Source organism: Sorghum bicolor, chromosome 2 (assembly GCF_000003195.3).
Source record: "Sorghum bicolor cultivar BTx623 chromosome 2, Sorghum_bicolor_NCBIv3, whole genome shotgun sequence".
In the NCBI taxonomy this organism is placed as follows: Eukaryota; Viridiplantae; Streptophyta; class Magnoliopsida; order Poales; family Poaceae; genus Sorghum; species Sorghum bicolor.
The window spans coordinates 14,624,135-14,641,205 of NC_012871.2; the positions used below are offsets into that span (position 1 = coordinate 14,624,135).

The 17,071-nt window shown below is 48.7% G+C and overlaps 1 protein-coding gene across 2 annotated transcripts in view; it reads left to right on the forward strand.

The window, feature by feature from the left end:
- The window catches only part of LOC8057936 (alpha-glucosidase 2), a 47,322-nt gene continuing 32,063 nt past the window's right edge, over positions 1,813-17,071 (forward strand). Inside the window, exons 1-14 of one of the 2 annotated variants that reach the window (XM_002459717.2) lie at positions 1,813-1,986; positions 2,081-2,366; positions 3,394-3,462; positions 3,938-4,075; positions 4,173-4,290; positions 4,696-4,778; positions 11,397-11,492; positions 11,716-11,884; positions 11,966-12,108; positions 12,193-12,279; positions 12,367-12,552; positions 13,072-13,239; positions 15,425-15,545; positions 15,776-15,845. In XM_002459717.2, coding sequence (XP_002459762.2) covers positions 1,862-1,986; positions 2,081-2,366; positions 3,394-3,462; positions 3,938-4,075; positions 4,173-4,290; positions 4,696-4,778; positions 11,397-11,492; positions 11,716-11,884; positions 11,966-12,108; positions 12,193-12,279; positions 12,367-12,552; positions 13,072-13,239; positions 15,425-15,545; positions 15,776-15,845 — 1,859 coding nt within the window. In that variant the 5' untranslated portion in view covers positions 1,813-1,861. The remainder of the gene's footprint in view (positions 1,987-2,080; positions 2,367-3,393; positions 3,463-3,937; positions 4,076-4,172; positions 4,291-4,695; positions 4,779-11,396; positions 11,493-11,715; positions 11,885-11,965; positions 12,109-12,192; positions 12,280-12,366; positions 12,553-13,071; positions 13,240-15,424; positions 15,546-15,775; positions 15,846-17,071) is intronic. The other variant, XM_021452898.1, reaches the window with a different exon arrangement.

Here is a 17,071-nt window from a genome sequence, read left to right on the forward strand (position 1 = left end):
CCTCAGTGGGGATTTCATCCCGTTTCACCGCGTGTGAAACAACGCCCGTGGAGTTTCACTATGGTGAAACTACTTCCTTCTCTCTCATCTTCGTTTCATGCAAAAAGTACAGTTTTGCTGACATGACGCTCTAATAAATGTGCATGACATCGTGGTGAAACCTCCACTGAGACTGGCCTAAGTGCACTTCACTACGGATGTGAAAGGTCACGTGAGGCTTGTTCAGCACAAAATTTTAGTATTTTGGGAACGGTGGTACTTTCGTTTGTATTTAATACTTCCTTCCTATCTTAAAAAACGTCGTTCTGGCTCAATAGGTGGTTTGCGTAAAAGATGTCGTTCTATCACCGGAGGCCGTTCCTTGGACTCGTTTGCCCCTGTCGCTTTAATCTCCGTGTGCATTTACGACTCAGAGCGGCGCGTATAGACGGATAACTCGATTCTCGCCAGCGCGTGTGTCGGTCCTCCGCGTCTTAAAGCTGCGCTCCACGCCGCTCCACGGACGGGAGCAGTATGCAAGCGCATAAATACTCCTTTGGTAGCCCAAACGTCTACACCGCCAGCCAAAAAAAAGAAAAAAAAGCGCGAGAACCTCCTACAGCCGAAAAAAGACACTAGCGACGTAAATATATGCGCGAAGTATACGCGCTCAAGCTCCACAACGAAATAGTGCCTTGCAAAAACTCACCATGCAATATTCAACCAAAAAAATTTGGGGTCCAAGGGAGTCGAACGGTGCTCGCCAGCCGAGGTGGGAGCCAATTGGTCTGTGAAACTTTTTTGAAAAGAATGCACGTGAAGCTTTATTTATTAGGAGCAAATAGGGAAAACTTCACTCTAATTAATCACTTTTTGGTATGCTAAATCATATCCTAAACGACCTTCTTTTTTATATGGAGGGAGTAAATATTATTTAATTATAGATTAATTAGACTTAAAAGATCTGTCTCGTAAATTTTGATCAAACTGTGCAATTAATTTTTATTTTCGTCTATATTTAATACTTCATGCATGCGTCGTAAGATTTGATGTGATGAAGAATCTAAATTTTTTGGCAAAATTTTTTGAACTAAACAAGGCCTGAGCTGACGTCTCTTTTACGCCTTGTTTACTTCCACACCAAAACCCAAATTTTTTTAAGATTTCTCGTCATATCAAATCTTTAGACGCATGTATGAAGTATTAAATATAAACGAAAACAAAAACTAATTACACAGTTTTATTGGAATTTACAAGACGAATCTTTTGAGCCTAGTTAGTCCATGGTTGGACAATAATTATTACAAACAAACCAAAGTGCTACATTGTCGCGAGCCTTGTTTAGTTCCGAATTTTTTTAGATTTCGATACTGTAGCATTTTCATTTTTATTTGACAAATATTATCTAATCATAGACTAATTAGACTCAAAAGATTTATCTCGTAATTTACAGACAAACTGTATAATTACTTTTTATTTTCATCTATATTTAATACTTAATGCATATGCCGCAAGATTTGATGTGAGACGAAATCTTAAAAAGTTTTTGGTTAGCCCTGAGCTGACGTCACTTTTCCACATTTTTTTCGAGTGGAACGTCACTCCTGTTCCCGTATGATGTGTGGCCCCGCAGAACCCACCAGCAGCTACTCCATTGCTACAAGCCCGGTAGAGTCATACACCTGGCCCAATCGCATCCACCCAAACCTCTCCTACTCCCCTTGTAAAAAAAAACCCCCTCTCCCACTCCGCCCTGCCCCTGTGCCCTGTGTGTGCTCCTGTGATCCTGTCTAGTAGAGTCCACCAACCACCGGCCCCTCGCATTAAACAAACCCGAATCCACGCAAGCACGGCCGGCCGCGCGGCCCTTGTACAAGAGGAGATGCTCGCCACGTCCACCACCCGCAACACCGCATCACTTGGCCTCGTCCCCCACTGCTCGCGCTTCCGCTTCCACCGCGCGCACGAGTCACGAGGCGGCGGCGGGCCACGGCGACCCTCTCTCAGGTGTTCCCTCCGCCTCCGATCCATTGGACGACGGGCCGAACGAACGACGGGCTCACTGCCTCACTCATTGCTTGCTTGATGCCTCCCACTGCAGGTGCTGCGGCGGGGGGAGGAGCGGGACCGCGCCTGCTGCTGCTGCTGCGGGGGCGGCGGAGGGGAGGATGGCCGCGGCGACGGCGGGGGACATGGTGTGGGCGCGGGTGCTTGAGGATGGTGTGTTCCGGTTCGACGCGTCGGAGGCGGCGCGCGCCGCGGCGGGGCCCAGCCTCTCGTTCGCGGACCCGAGGCGGCGGGAGGTGCCGCGGGACGGGGCGGACACGCCCGCCGTGGTCCCAGCGTTCGAGGTCGCGGCGGAGGGAGCCCAGAAGGTCGTGATAAAGGTACGCCACGGTGACGCACGCGTGTACTGGCGGTTGATTTGGGAGTCTGGGTGGTGGCCTGGTGGGGGTGACGCGTGTTTGGCGCTCGTCTCGTCTCGTCCTTTTTTCCCCCTTAGATAGATTAGATTATCATTATCAGATCTCTCGCTTCGTCTGCCGTATCGTTGTGCTGCTTGGTGTTGGTCGTTTGGATGGTTCCCTGTTGGCTGATCGGGAGAGTGCGTGAAATGTTGATCCATTGATCCCAATATCTGTTTGGTTTTGGCCTTGATGACGTAGCACTGTTGATGGGTATATCTGACGCAGGACTTTCTCCTCCTTTTCCTTGCGAGGTTGCACGCATTGGGGTATCATGGTACCATGAATCCATGATATGACAATGTGCATTCTGCAGATCAACAAATATTCAGATTGTTCACAGAAGGGGTCAACGTTTTATTACCACCATCCTTGAAAGCATATGACCACCTTTTGAGTTTTGATGCAAGTCAAAATTGCTAAGTTAACTCGAACTATTTGCATGTTTGGTCCCTTGGACAATTGATCGTATAAAAAGTAGACCGTGGTCTTGTCATGCTCACCACAGTGATGCAGCCATCTCAATTTGAAGCATTCAACTCCACTCAGCCCATTTTTTATCCTTTTTTTTCCCCATTTTCTAGACTGGAATTGCTACCATTTCCAGTTTAATAATTCACATACTGAATCTGGACCTCTTTGCTGGTTTATTTAACTTCGCCATTCTACAAACATGATTTCTGTGACTTTTTGAAACATTGCAATATGTTAGTAACAGTTTTTTTTTTGCTAAAGGGGATGCCTGAACCCCAGGACACCATGGATTTTTGTTCCAGTTTTTGCCTTCAACATGTTTTTATTATCCCTATTCCCTGATAATGCTGAACTATGAATTGTGTATTGTTTTATTCTTGATGTGTACATTCCTGTAATATTATCTACCTGGAATTATAACACGTCACAAATCACACATGTGTGGAGGCTCACTTGTTTTCTTTTAATCAAGCAGCTTCCTCCTGGGACATCTTTCTATGGTACTGGAGAAGCAAGTGGCCCACTTGAACGGACTGGGAAACGAGTATGACATCTGCTTTAAGAAACTATATATTATATATTTGAGTTGATTTCTCAAAACTGCAACCATTAACATTATAACAAAGGTCCAATTCTTGACCATTTCACAAAAATGCAACAACTTTGGTTTTGTGAAATAATCACCAGAGGTCGTAGTTCCTTGTTACAACTTTACAAATCCGGGGCAAAACAAGAAAACCCTTCAAGGTTGTGCTATCTAGTGGGCAGGTGCTAAACTAAATTGAAATGAGTAAACATACTAGGGTTTTAGACCAGCTATTATATGATTCACCTAAGAAAAACGGGCTAGGACTGGTGCAGCACCCTGAGCACTGGCCCTGTCTCTACCCTTGTTACAAGTAGCTGTAGTTGTTTTCAAAAAAAAAAGTAGCTGTAGTTATGCTAAATTAATTCTCCACATCCTGCTTATGTAACAGACTTTAAAGGTTGTCATGATTTAAAGATATATTTTTCATCAGGTTTTCACATGGAACACAGACGCATGGGGTTTTGGGCCAGGAACCACTTCATTGTACCAGTCACACCCTTGGGTTTTGGCTGTCCTCCCTGATGGAAAAGCATTGGGTGTCCTTGCTGATACCACTCGGCGTTGTGAGGTATGCAGGAGTAAATCATTCTAAAGTTTTTTTATTTGTTGACATTGATATTTTAACTAATATGTATATTGAACGGAGTGTTTTTTTACTATGACAGATTGATTTAAGACAAGAATCAACTATAAAGTTCTTTGCCTCATCTGCCTACCCTGTCATCACCTTTGGGCCATTTAATACTCCAGCTGATGTTATGACATCTTTGTCGCATGCAATCGGTATTTCTACCATGTTAAATATATCTTCTGGCACTTATAAACTATATTTCTATGGACAGATATACCCTACATGCTAATGCTTTATTGAGTCAAAGTTTAATTTCTTTCATAAACAATGAAGCTGTATATCTCTGATCTAATATGAATGCAAGGAATAATAGGAAATATTTTATTCAATTTGATACATTTTGTAAATCTTGATAAAATCAAGGTGTTGATTAGTAGAATGTTGTTTGGTTGACTGATCTAACATTACTGGCACTGGTTTATCCATTTAGACATACCTGTCACAGTAGAATGTGGGACTTCTATCTTGCCGCTTCCATTGTCATTCCCCTCTCCAGTTTATCTTTTGCCGAACTATGCTGCCTTGTTGAATAAGGTGAGAATTTTTCTCCATTATAGGTACTGTGTCCATGCCTCCAAAATGGTCACTTGGCTATCATCAATGCCGTTGGAGCTATGATTCTTCTGAGAAAGTACTCAAGGTATTTTCTTGGCAGTGTGCATTATCTTTATCTATGTGAATTTCCTTTTCTGAAGGAAATTTAATGTAATGTTTTAGTGTCAGCTACTCCTAGTCTTCAACTATGATGGATAAAGTGTGTGGGTAGTCCTGTTAGTGTTGATGCAGTGTTCATTTTAGTATCTTCACTTACTCTAGTTCCAAATGCAAACATCAAGTCCTGTGCCTATATGAAGTAAGAATTGATGAGCAGTGCACACTGCAAGAGAATTTGTGGGATCCAAAAAATAATTGCCTGCCTATATACTACAGCTTTAATGATTTCAATAAATTTTCTGTACTTCAACATCAAATGTTCAAGGCTTCATGTTTTTGTTTTCCTTACTCATTTGTAAGCCCCACTGTTGCTAAATATGTATCACCTGGAATCCTTGTTTCAAAGTTTTAAAACTTTGTACCACTTATACCTATATTCTCCTACAAGGCTACAAGTGTAAAACTATATATGTGACTACATACAAATTACACAAGTAAATTTTTAACGGAATATATTTCCATGGTATATGTACTTATTATTTTTAATGTGTTAGAGTATATGAGTATTAAGCCCATGAGGCTAGGCCCATGGGCCCATGTATCCCTAATTATATGGCCACCTGGTTAGGGTTAGCCCAATCAATGAAATCAGACATTCTAACATGGTATCAGCTTAGGGTTTCTTCCTCCCCTGCTCCCCTGCCCACCCCAGCCGCCGCCACCTCTGGCCGGCGCGCCGCCGGTGGCCATGCCCGGTTGGCCTGCTCCCCCTCCTTTCTACTTCAACCACTTCCCTCCTCTCCCAACCTTTTCCTCGGCGCAAATCGCGCAGCAAATGCAGCCCAGACCCGCCGCCCCTGCCTCCACCTCTTCTGGCGCCGCTGCCGCCCAGGCCGCCGGCGCGGCTGCGGCTCTGGCCGCGCGCGGGGGGTCCCGCGGACGTTGCCCAGGATGCGGCGCGCACAGACCCAGGCGACGCACGAGCGGATGCGGACGGAACGGCTTCCGACCTCCACGTCGCGTCGGCGCCCGGGGCTGGCCTTCATGCTGGTTTGGCGGGCGACCAGGGCGCGACCGACGCGGCCACCGCGGCCGCCTACGCCCGGGGTGCCGCCGCTGCCATCGCAGCTGGCCTGGGCATGCCTCTGGATGACGCCCGGGGTGCCGCTGCTGCCGTCGCAGCTGGCCTGGGCATGCCTCTAGATGTCGCCTCTCTGCCTGGGGCTCTGCTCACGGCCTTGGGGACTCTGCCCAGGGGGCCGGCCCCTGGTCTGGCCGTAGGATCGCGTGTGGGAGCTCCGCCCGCGGCCCCCTTCCCTACACCGCCTTCGCTGCCCGTGATGCATCGTCCGGACTCCACCCTCATCGTCGCTCTCATCACTGCTCGTGCTGCGGCCGCGGAGGGCCGGACCCGCGTGCGTGAGGCCGCTTTTGCTTGGAAGCGCGAGTGCGACGCAGCCGACTCCTTGGCCTGACAGATCGCCGAAGCCGAGCAGTTCCTCGGCCTTCAGGCTTCGCCTGACGTCGGGACCACGTCCTCGGGATCGGCTCCGGTCGTCTGGCACGATCCGGCCGACCCCCACGTGGTGTAGCTCCACTACCAGGCCGGGGGCGTCCAGAACATCCGCCTCCTCGTTCCGGTCGTCCTCGAGCCCGAGTCGCCCTCCTACGCTCGCTGGAGGGACTTGGTCCTCCTCACCCTCCGCCGCTATGCCCTCGACGACCACGTCCTCCTCGACACCGCGGGGGCGGTCCCGACCCCCTCGTGGCTACGCCTTGACAGCATCGTCCTCTCCTGGATTCTGGGGACGATCTCCCTGGACCTCCACGACCTCGTCCGCAACACCCCGAGCGCTTGCGGGGCCTGGTTGGCGCTCGAGGGACAGTTCCTGGGCAACGCCGAAGCCCGGGCTCTGCGGCTCGACGCGAGCTTCCGCACCTTCGTCCAGGGCGACCTCTCCGTCAGCTAGTTCTGCCGCCAGATGAAGGGCATGGCGGACTCTCTCGGCGACCTCGGCTGGCCCGTGGAGGACCGCATCTTGGTCCTCATTGTTCTCCGCGGGCTCAGTGACCGCTACTCCTACCTCCAGACGTGGATCACACGGCAGCGGCCCTTCCCCACCTTCCTGCAGGTCTGTGACGACCTTGTCATGGAGGAGCTTACTCAGGGCCTACAGCCTGGGTCCACCTCCGCTCCGGGGTCCTCGTCCTCTTCGACTGCTCTTGCTGCCACTCCTCCGCCCCGTCCCGCCACACCACAGTCGTCACTTCTTGGTCCTCTTCCCCCCCGGGCCGAGTTAGGGTTGGGGGGGGGGGCGTGGCGACCGCCGTCGCCGTGGTGGGGGACGTGGAGCAGGTCGTGGGGGCACCACGACGCCGCCACCTCCATGGGGTGCACCCTAGCCATCCTACAACAACCCATGGTCATTGCGCATCTCCATGTGGCCGTTCCAGGCTTCCGGTGGCGAGCCTCGCCCGCCGGCGGCCATGCTCGCGGGTGCTCCCCCGGGGTTCCCCTCAGTGACCCCGTGGGCGGCCTCGTTCCCCGCGTCCTCGTGGGCTACTCCACCTGCGGCCTTGTCCGGGTCTGCCGGGACCAGGGCGGCCTTGGCGCACTCCTTCAGCACCGTGGCTCTGACACCTCCAGTTGGGCCGGAGTGGGTTGCCGACTCTGGGGCTACTTACCACACCACTCCTAACCCCGGTATACTTTCTTCTGTTCACCCTCCATCTTTTTCTCTCCCTTCGTCCATTATGGTCGCAAATGGGTCTTGTCTTCATGTCACCTCTATGGGTGCCCCCGGCCCCCATGGTTCCTTTTATCTTCATGATGTTCTTGTTGCTCCTTCTATGGTTCACAATCTTCTTTCTATTCGTCGTTTTACAGCTGACAATTCTTGTTCTGTGGAGTTTGACTCTTCTGGTCTTAGTGTGAAGGATTTGGCTTCCCGGCGTCCTCTGCTCTCTGCTCTGATGTGACAGCACGGGGCCCCTTTACACTCTTCGCTTTCCAGCATCTGCCTCGCCTCCTTCGCTAGTTTTGTAGCTGCCTTCGCCACCACTACCTCCACTACTTGGCACCGGCGTCTCGGCCATCCTGGACGTGATGCCCTGATGCAGCTTAGTCATAGTTCCGATATTCGATGTACTTGGGCTCACGATGAGCATTTGTGTCATGCGTGCCAAGTGCGCCGTCATGTTCGTCTTCCTTTTCATAGTTCATCTTCTCATGCGGCCCGCATTTTTGACCTTGTACATTGTGACTTATGGACCCGTCATCAGTATTTCTGGATACAAGTACTATCTTGTGGTGGTGGATGATTATTCACATTATTCCTGGACTTTTCCTTTACGTGCAAAGTCTGATGCTTTTCCCGCGCTTGTCCACTTTTTCGCTTTTTCGCTTGGGTGTCCACACAGTTCAGCCTCACTGTCAAGGCTGTCTAGTGTGACAATGGTCGGGAGTTCATTTGCGCATGTCTTGCCCGTATACCTCCTCTCAAAACGGCAAGGCTGAGCGCATGATTCGCACCACCAACGACACCGTGCGCACTCTCCTGCTTCAGGCCTCGCTTCCTGCTCGCTTCTGGGCCGAGAGCTTGCACACCTCCACTTACCTCCTTAACCGCCTTCCTTCCGCTGCTTGTCCAGCTCCCACGCCACACCACGCTCTCTTCGGTACCCCTCCTCGCTATGATCACCTTCGAGTCTTTGGGTGTGCGTGTTACCCAAACACCACCGCCACCACTCCTCACAAGCTGGCTCCCCGTTCGACTCTGTGTCTTCTTTGGGTACTCCCCGAATCACAAGGGGTACCGATGCTACGACCTTACCTCTTGTCGAGTCCTCATATCTCGCCATGTGGTGTTCGATGAGTCGATCTTTCCCTTTTCCACCACTACCACTCCCTCTTCCACCTCGGAGCTTGACCTCTCCTCTGTGTTTCCTACTGACCCGGTGGTCGAGCCACCTTTGCCGGTGTTTCCTCAGGGCCTCTACCCTTCCCGGGTCCCGAGGGGTCACCTTCCGGCCCGACCCCTGCGCCTGATGCGGGTCCCGGGTCGGCACCTCTGACACCGGCCTCACCGGCACGCTTCGCCCAGCCGGTGCGTGTCTACCAGCGACGTGCTCCCGGTGTGGGTCTCGGATCGGCGTCTCCGACTCCGGCCCCACCGGCACGTTTCGCCCAGCCGGTGCGCGTCTACCAGCGACGTGCCCGGCTGGCGCCGCTGCCTCTGGCGGCGCCGGTGGCCCCCTCTTCGCCGGATTCACCTGCGCCACCAGCGACGTCTTCCCCGCCGGCGACACCGACCCCGCCGCCGAGGCACCCAGCTTCCCGGGTCGCGACGCCGGTGTACCACCCTCCGCTCCTTCACCGACACCCGCGTCATGTTCACCCGATGGTGACGCGACACGCTGCTGGGACCCTGTAGCCCCAGGCTCTTGCGGCGATGCCCGGGGACTCGCAGGTCTCATCGGTACCCTCTTCCGTCCGCGAGGCCTTGCTGGACCCTCACTGGCGCGGAGCGATGGAAGAGGAGTACGTGGCCCTCCTCGCCAACCAGACGTGGGATCTGGTCCCTCGTCCCTCGGGCTCCAACATCGTCACCGGCAAGTGGATCTGGACCCACAAGCGTCGGGCTGACGGCACCCTTGAGCGGTACAAGGCTCGCTGGGTTCTCCGGGGCTTTACTCAGCGGCCCGGTGTCGACTACGACGAGACCTTCAGCCCGGTGGTGAAGCCGGCCACTGTCCGCACGGTGCTCTCGCTAGCTCTCACGCGCGGGTGGCCCGTGCATTAGCTGGACGTCAAGAATGCCTTTCTACACGGTGTTCTTACTGAGACAGTCTACTGTAGTCAGCCGGCGGGGTTTGTTGACTTTTCTCGTCCCGACATGGTGTCTCGGCTCAACAAGTCTCTCTACGGCCTCAAGCAGGCCCCCGGACGTGGAACCATCGGTTTGCTGCTTTTCTACTAACTCTGGGGTTTGTGGAGGCCAAGTCAGATATCTCTCTGTTCATCTTTCACCATGGGGCTGAGACTGCATATCTGCTGCTCTATGTTGATGACATTGTCCTCACAGCCTCCACTGAGTCACTCCTTCGGCGGATCATCGCCTCTCTTCAGCAGGAGTTTGCCATGAAGGATCTGGGTGCACTACATCACTTCCTCGGGGTCACTGTTCAGCCCCACCCTGCTGGATTACTCCTTCACCAGCGGCAGTACACTCTTGATATCCTGGAGAGAGCTGGGATGACTGACTGCAAGCCCTGCTCCACTCTAGGGTATACCAGTGACAGATCCCACTGCATATCGGAGTCTTGCCGGGGCACTTCAGTACCTCACCTTCACCCGGCCACACCTCACCGCTCTCAAGCGGATCCTACGCTACCTCTGCGGCGCAGTCGACTTCGGTCTCCTCCTTCACCGACGGTCGTCCTCCACCGAGCTCGTCGTCTACACTGACGCCGACTGGGCCGGGTGTCCGGACACCCGCCGCTCCACCTCCGGCTACGCCGTCTTCTTAGGCGGCAACCTGGTGTCTTGGTCGTCCAAGCGCCAGCCGGTCGTCTCCCGCTCCAGTGCCGAGGCGGAGTACCGCGCTGTCGCCAACGGCGTGGCTGAGGCTTCCTGGCTCCGGCAGCTCCTCGCCGAGCTCCACAGCCCTCTCTCACGGAGCGCACTGGTCTACTGCGCCAATGTCAGTGCGGTGTACCTCTCCACCAACCCGGTCCAGCACCAGAGGACCAAGCATGTGGAGATCGATCTACACTTCGTCCGGGACCGGGCCGTTGTCGGCGATGTTCGGGTCCTCCACGTCCCGGCCACCTCCTAGTTCGCCGACATCTTCACCAAGGGTCTCCCGTCCTCGACCTTCACCGAGTTCCGCACCAGCCTCAACATCACCAGTGGCTAGTTGTGTCTGCGGGTGGGGGGGGGGGCTCGTGCGTTGTACCTCTTTTCTTTCGTGTCCAGTTTGTAAACTCCGCTGCGACGGTAGTTCAGATGCGGGGGGATGTTAGAGTATATGAGTATTAGGCCCATGAGGCTAGGCCCATGTATCCCTAATTATATGGCCACCCTGGTTAGGGTTAGCCCAATCAATGAAATCAGACATTCTAACATAATGTAATATATTTTCATGGTATATATACTTATTATTTTTAGAAGTAATATATAAACTATGGTCAAAGTTTTGCATTCAGGGCTTGGAAAAGTAAAAAGGTTTGAACATACATGTAGTGATAAAGGAAATGCATGAAAGCATGGTGTCCTTTTCAAACACAGTAATAATCTTCATATGTTGAAGTGGAAAACATTTATTACTAGAGATGGATTTTTTTTTTCCTTATGTAACTTGGAAAGAACTATGTTCCTTTTCATGGACCATCTGAAGTTAATCAAACCTTTTGTCATGTGCTTTTTTTTTTCCTTATGTAACTTGGAAAGAACTATGTTCCTTTTCATGGACCATCTGAAGTTAATCAAACCTTTTGTCATGTGCTTTACATATTTGTCACATGGATCATTTTGAGACATAAGAACACTTTGACAATATTTTATACTGAACTAGTGTTGTTTGGTTATTATTTACTTCCACAGGTTGTCAGAACATTTAGGGAGAAAGGCATTCCTTGCGATGTTGTCTGGATGGATATTGACTATATGAATGGTTTTAGGTGCTTCACGTTTGATAGTGTAAGTACTGGATCTGTTGTGTTTGCTACATAGGAGCACTTTAACCTATGATTTGTGTTTCTCTTCTCATGTTTAGAACTTTATATTTATATTGCTTCGGAATGTTTACTAGAGCCTCCAGTAATTTTTTCCTATCATGGTGTTCTTTTGAATGCAAACAATTTACTATGATAATTGATTTTATTGAATCCTGTCTGAGCACTTTGCTATTGATGTGCTACAGAACCGATTCCCTGATCCAAAATCAATGGTGGACGATCTCCATTCCATTGGTTGCAAAGCAATCTGGATGCTTGACCCAGGGATCAAGAAGGAGGAGGGCTACTTTGCCTATGATAGTGGTTCAAAAAGCGATGTTTGGATTCAAAGGGCAGATGGCAGCCCGTTCGTTGGTATGTATCACTGACTTGAATAAGATTCATCGTCATTTTCTTAAACGTTAGGAGGATATGCCTCATATAGTCTACATTCAGGGGAGGTGTGGCCTGGTGATTGTGTTTTCCCTGATTATACATCTGGAAAAACACGAGCTTGGTGGGCTAGTTTGGTAAAGGACTTCATCTCTAATGGTGTTGATGGCATATGGAATGATATGAATGAACCTGCTGTTTTCAAAGTACGCGATCTATCCTGACACATAATTAATATTGCATTGTTCAATTTTTCCTATGTAACTGAATGTGCTGGTCTCAACTTGTAGACTACCACGAAGACAATGCCTGAAAGCAATATCCATAGGGGAGATGCTGATATTGGTGGTGTTCAAAATCATTCATACTATCACAATGTATGTTTTTGTTCCATGAAAGTTTCATATATTTTAGTGTCTAGTTTTTTCTCTCGCATGCAGCATATTTTAGTGTATAATTTTCAGGTCTACGGAATGCTAATGGCAAGATCTACTTATAAAGGAATGAAAATGGGCAATGCAGCTAAACGGCCATTTGTTCTTACACGAGCTGGTTTTATAGGAAGCCAGCGTTATGCTGCAACGTGGACCGGTGATAATCTTTCAAATTGGGAGCATCTGCACATGAGTCTACCAATGGTTCTTCAGTTGGTAATTGAAACTATTGTTCTAATATCCAAAGTTGTTCCTTGAAACTTTTGGAGTGTCTAGTCTTTCCTACTTCTGAAAATATGTTCCCTGTGGCCCCTAAAAGGAAAAATTTCTAGCTCTTTGGTCGTTGGTGCAAATGCTTATTCATGACTTCTTTTTGTGACTGTTATTTTAGAATTTAATTTATTGTGATATTCTATTTCACTGTATGTAGTATGTACAGTCTCGTGATGTGAAGGCAACTAAGTCTGCCAGTACACAAAAGTGCTAGGGTTAAGAACCATGGTCCTCTGTATTAGTTAAATTTGGTTGATTGGTTCCTTAATTAGTTGTGCTCGTCACATTTGTACCGTTCTTCCGGAAAGTTTTAAGGAGGCTGTTCTTGAGATGTTGATGTTTATAAACTGAAATTATTAGTAGCCAAATTTTATTTTTACAGTGGTTCATCTGACAAGATGTGAGATTTAAGCATGCACTTTCACGCGGCAAATGATTTAACAATATGTGCTATGTGATCAGGGTCTCAGTGGTCAACCATTGTCAGGTCCTGATATTGGTGGTTTTGCTGGAAATGCTACTCCAAAACTTTTTGGAAGGTGGATGGGTGTGGGCACATTGTTTCCATTTTCACGTGGCCATACAGAAACTGGAAGCATTGACCACGAGCCATGGTCCTTTGGTGAAGAGGTACTACATCATGCTACCCAGACTGCCATTCAAACATGTGTACTCAAGAACACAGGAAATTTTTGTTAAGCTTATGCATGTTTCTGCTTCACTGCATTTCATTTATGCATGCAATACATGGTTGATGGTTCAATTTCAGTTTCTTTATTATGCTCCTTTTGTGCAGTATACTTGCCACGTTTCTATAGGTTAGCTTGTTCTTGAGGTTGCCATACATCTGTTGAGCATTTCCTCCATTTTTATGCTGGTTGTTAACTCTTTATGCTGTACATCATGATTTAACCTGCACTCTTTCTGTTCTGGTAAAAGTGTTAAGGTTCCAAGGGGTTATTGCTGTGCTAGAGATTTCTGCTGCTGTGTAGGCTAGATATGTTCATAGGTAGCTTGACCTTATGAGCTTAGCCTTATTTCTTGTCATCTTGTGTTCTTCTAATGCTGTACACTCGGATTTAACTTATGAGATACAATTTTGTAGTTAAGATGTACCCTGCCGTGGCAGCAAGTCTGCTCTGTTCTTTTTATTTTTTATAATTTTCTTTACTTTCCATGGTTGAGTGTTTGTAGCCATGTTCCTTTATGAAAAGAATAACCAGTTTTCATCTAGCCACTGTACATGACTTTAATCATATTAATTTTAACCAAACATTGATTTTAATTAATTGATGGTCAAACTTTGAGTAGTTCGATGAAATGGGTCTTAGGATGTCAAAGAAATAGACAAATGATCAATGTTGAGGCAATTTAGTTTATCCAGCAAGAAATATAGCATATGTAAATATTTTGTTAATATAAACTTAGGTTAAAGCATATAAGCTCCATTCTGCGTGTTATCTGCCCTCTAACCATGTTATTTTTGTTACTTAATTTCCTCCACTTCATTTTTTCTCAAAATATCTATGTTTTCCCACGATGACACTGTTTTTATCTTGTAATTCTTATGAACTGGTGCTTATAGCTGATTATTTTGGATACAACTGCTTGTATATACTAACAAGCAGAACTTAACCCTGAAATATTGTCTGCCTCACTCATATCTGGTTCCCGTATGAGTGAGGATCCTGTTGGGGACCCCCCTATTTTTCATCTCTATAATACAAAGAATTCAGCTCTCCTGCGTTTTCAAAAAAGAAGTCCAAAATATTGCGATAGCAGGTCTTTGTTTGGTAATTTGGTTGAGTTAGGTAATATTCTTGGGAATCGAAGTCCATTTCTGGCCATGCCATTCAGGGCATGTTCGGTTCTTTGGGAACGGAGGCCTGGAACTAATCCAGCCAGGATTGACTGTCCAATTTGTATAAGCTCCCTAGCCGGAATAGTTCCTGCCTCTGTTCCAGGCCAAACGAACGGGCCCTAGTATTTCCCCCCCTTCAATATGCAGGAGAGCTGCGTATTATTTCATTAAAGAAGAAAAATAACCAAGTACAAAACCTACTCCACACCACACCCTCAACCAATTAAAATGAGTTAGCCACCAACTAATAAAATACAATGACTCAACATTAACAAAATTGGAACCTAGACAAAGGCTGAGACCAACTCGAAGAGCCACTTTGCAGCAGCAGCACACCTTCCTCTATGACAGCCCTTACAACTCTATTTACATCAGGGTGAACTGACTTGAAAACGCTATTGTTATGATGCTTCCAAATGGCTGTTTAGTACTCCCTCCATACTCAAATTAGTTGACGTTTAGGACATAATTGTGCTTACCAAGGAGTCGGTATTTTTCCCTGTCTACCCCTATTAAATAGGTACCAGGTGCATTCCCTATGAGAAAACTACTCAGCTCAAACGGTTAGTGCAATGAGGCAGTAGGGTGTCGGGCAGGGCAGTGTTCGACTCCTGGTGGCCACAATTTTTTGCTGGGGTTTTGGTTTTGCATGGTATTGTTTGCCTGCATGTGTTCGGCTGGGCATGGTGCGGGCTGAGCCGCATGCACTCATGGACGCTTGGACTGCTTCAACGCGAGCGTTGATTGGGTGGATTGGGCGGCGACCAAGCCAACCGGGCGACAGGCGAGCGCAACAGGCAAGGGCAATTGCGTCCTAAATATAGCATGCAGGCGGCGACGACAACTTTTGTAAAATTAGAGCTTGAGCCTAGGACGTCAGCTAATCTGAGTATGGAGGGAGTATTGATCATTTCTTGATTGAAAATGACTAATTGGAGAACTTTTATCTTTCAGTGTGAGGAAGTCTGTCGCCTTGCGCTACTAAGACGGTACCGGCTACTGCCACATATCTACACTCTTTTTTACCACTCACATACAAAGGGTGTTCCAGTTGCTGCTCCAGTTTTCTTTGCTGGTAATTAATTCTCTCACTGTATCACCCAGTTTTAAGTAGGCTCAGATGCTGGTAGTTTGTATGAAGAACACAGATGTGTGGCAAGTTGCTGCCTCCTTTCTTTTATGATCCAAACTTTGTATAAGATATTTACAGGCTTAGAGGAGACTGTCTGGTGGGTTGTATAATAGATGATATTCTCCAGTTGCAGTTTGTTAACAGATAATTATCGCATTCCTAAATTCTTTTAGATCCACAAGACCCTGAACTGAGGAAAGTTGAGACTTCCTTTCTCCTCGGACCACTGTTAGTCTGTGCAAGGTATTATCTTCACAACAATGATTTGACATTAGTTCTCCCTTTTACAGTTTACCTTTTCTCTTTAGTGTTGGCATGAACAAATTGCAAATCTGAATCTGAACTGTCGGAGGGCAGCTTGGCCAAAGGGCCGCTTAGATTGAATTGAAATGCAACAAGTTCTCACGCCGATACAAGGGATGGGGGCTGCTGCATATAAAGCCTAGAGGGCAGATAGCACCCCAACATACCCTGACAACCTCTAACTGCCTAAAGCAAAACTGTCTAACAGCTAACAGCAACTTGGTTCTCAAGGCACCATGTTCAGCTTGGCCGCCAAGGAACCTATTAGGCAAAGTAAGACTCAATTACAGTAAAGTAAATGGTAACTAGGCTAACACTAGGCTAACCCCTGTCAATTCTCCCCCTTAGCCTTGTGTGCCTTGGGGTTGATCTGCCTCAAGCCAATTCTTCCCCTCATCTCCTGGAATTTTGCCTTGCCTAGAGACTTGGTCAGAATGTCAGCGAGCTGATTAGTAGTGGACACATGCTCAGCCTTGATGGTTCCATCTTCCAAGAAGCTTCTGAGGAAATGATATTTGATCCTGATGTGCTTGCTCTTCTCATGGAAGACTGGATTCTTGGCTAGAGCAAGTGCAGACTTGTTGTCCATCTTTAGTTCAACCACCTCGACATTTCTGCCAAGGAGCTCAGCTAGCAGCCATGACAGCACAGAGCTTGAGTAGCAACAGTGGAGGCGGCAATGTACTCAGCTTCATAGCTAGAGAGCGCCACCACCTTTTGCTTGATGGAGTGCCAGCTGACCAAGCAGTTGCCGAGGAAGAAGAGTGACCCACTCGTGCTCTTGCTCGTGTCAACGTCGCTGGCGAGATCACTTTTGGTGTAGCCGATGAAGCGGGCACTTCCTGGAGCCTTGGTAATAGTGGAGGCTGTAGTCCAGCGTGCCGGCGAGGTAGCGCAGGATCCGCTTGACCACCCCTTGATGCTCGAAGGTTGGTCGCTCCATGAACCGGCTCACATAGCCGACGGCGTAGGCCAGGTCAGGGTGCGTGTGCAAGGTAGCGCAGGCTCCCGATGAGACGCCGGTAGTGAGTGGGGTCGACCGGAGCAGCCGTGCTGTTCTTCCTGAGTCGAAGACGCTCCTCCATGGGAGTGTTGGCAGGATTGCAGCCATCCATGCCCCGCAGCTCGAGGATCCTCTTGGCGTAGTGGGCTTGCTGCAGAGTGAT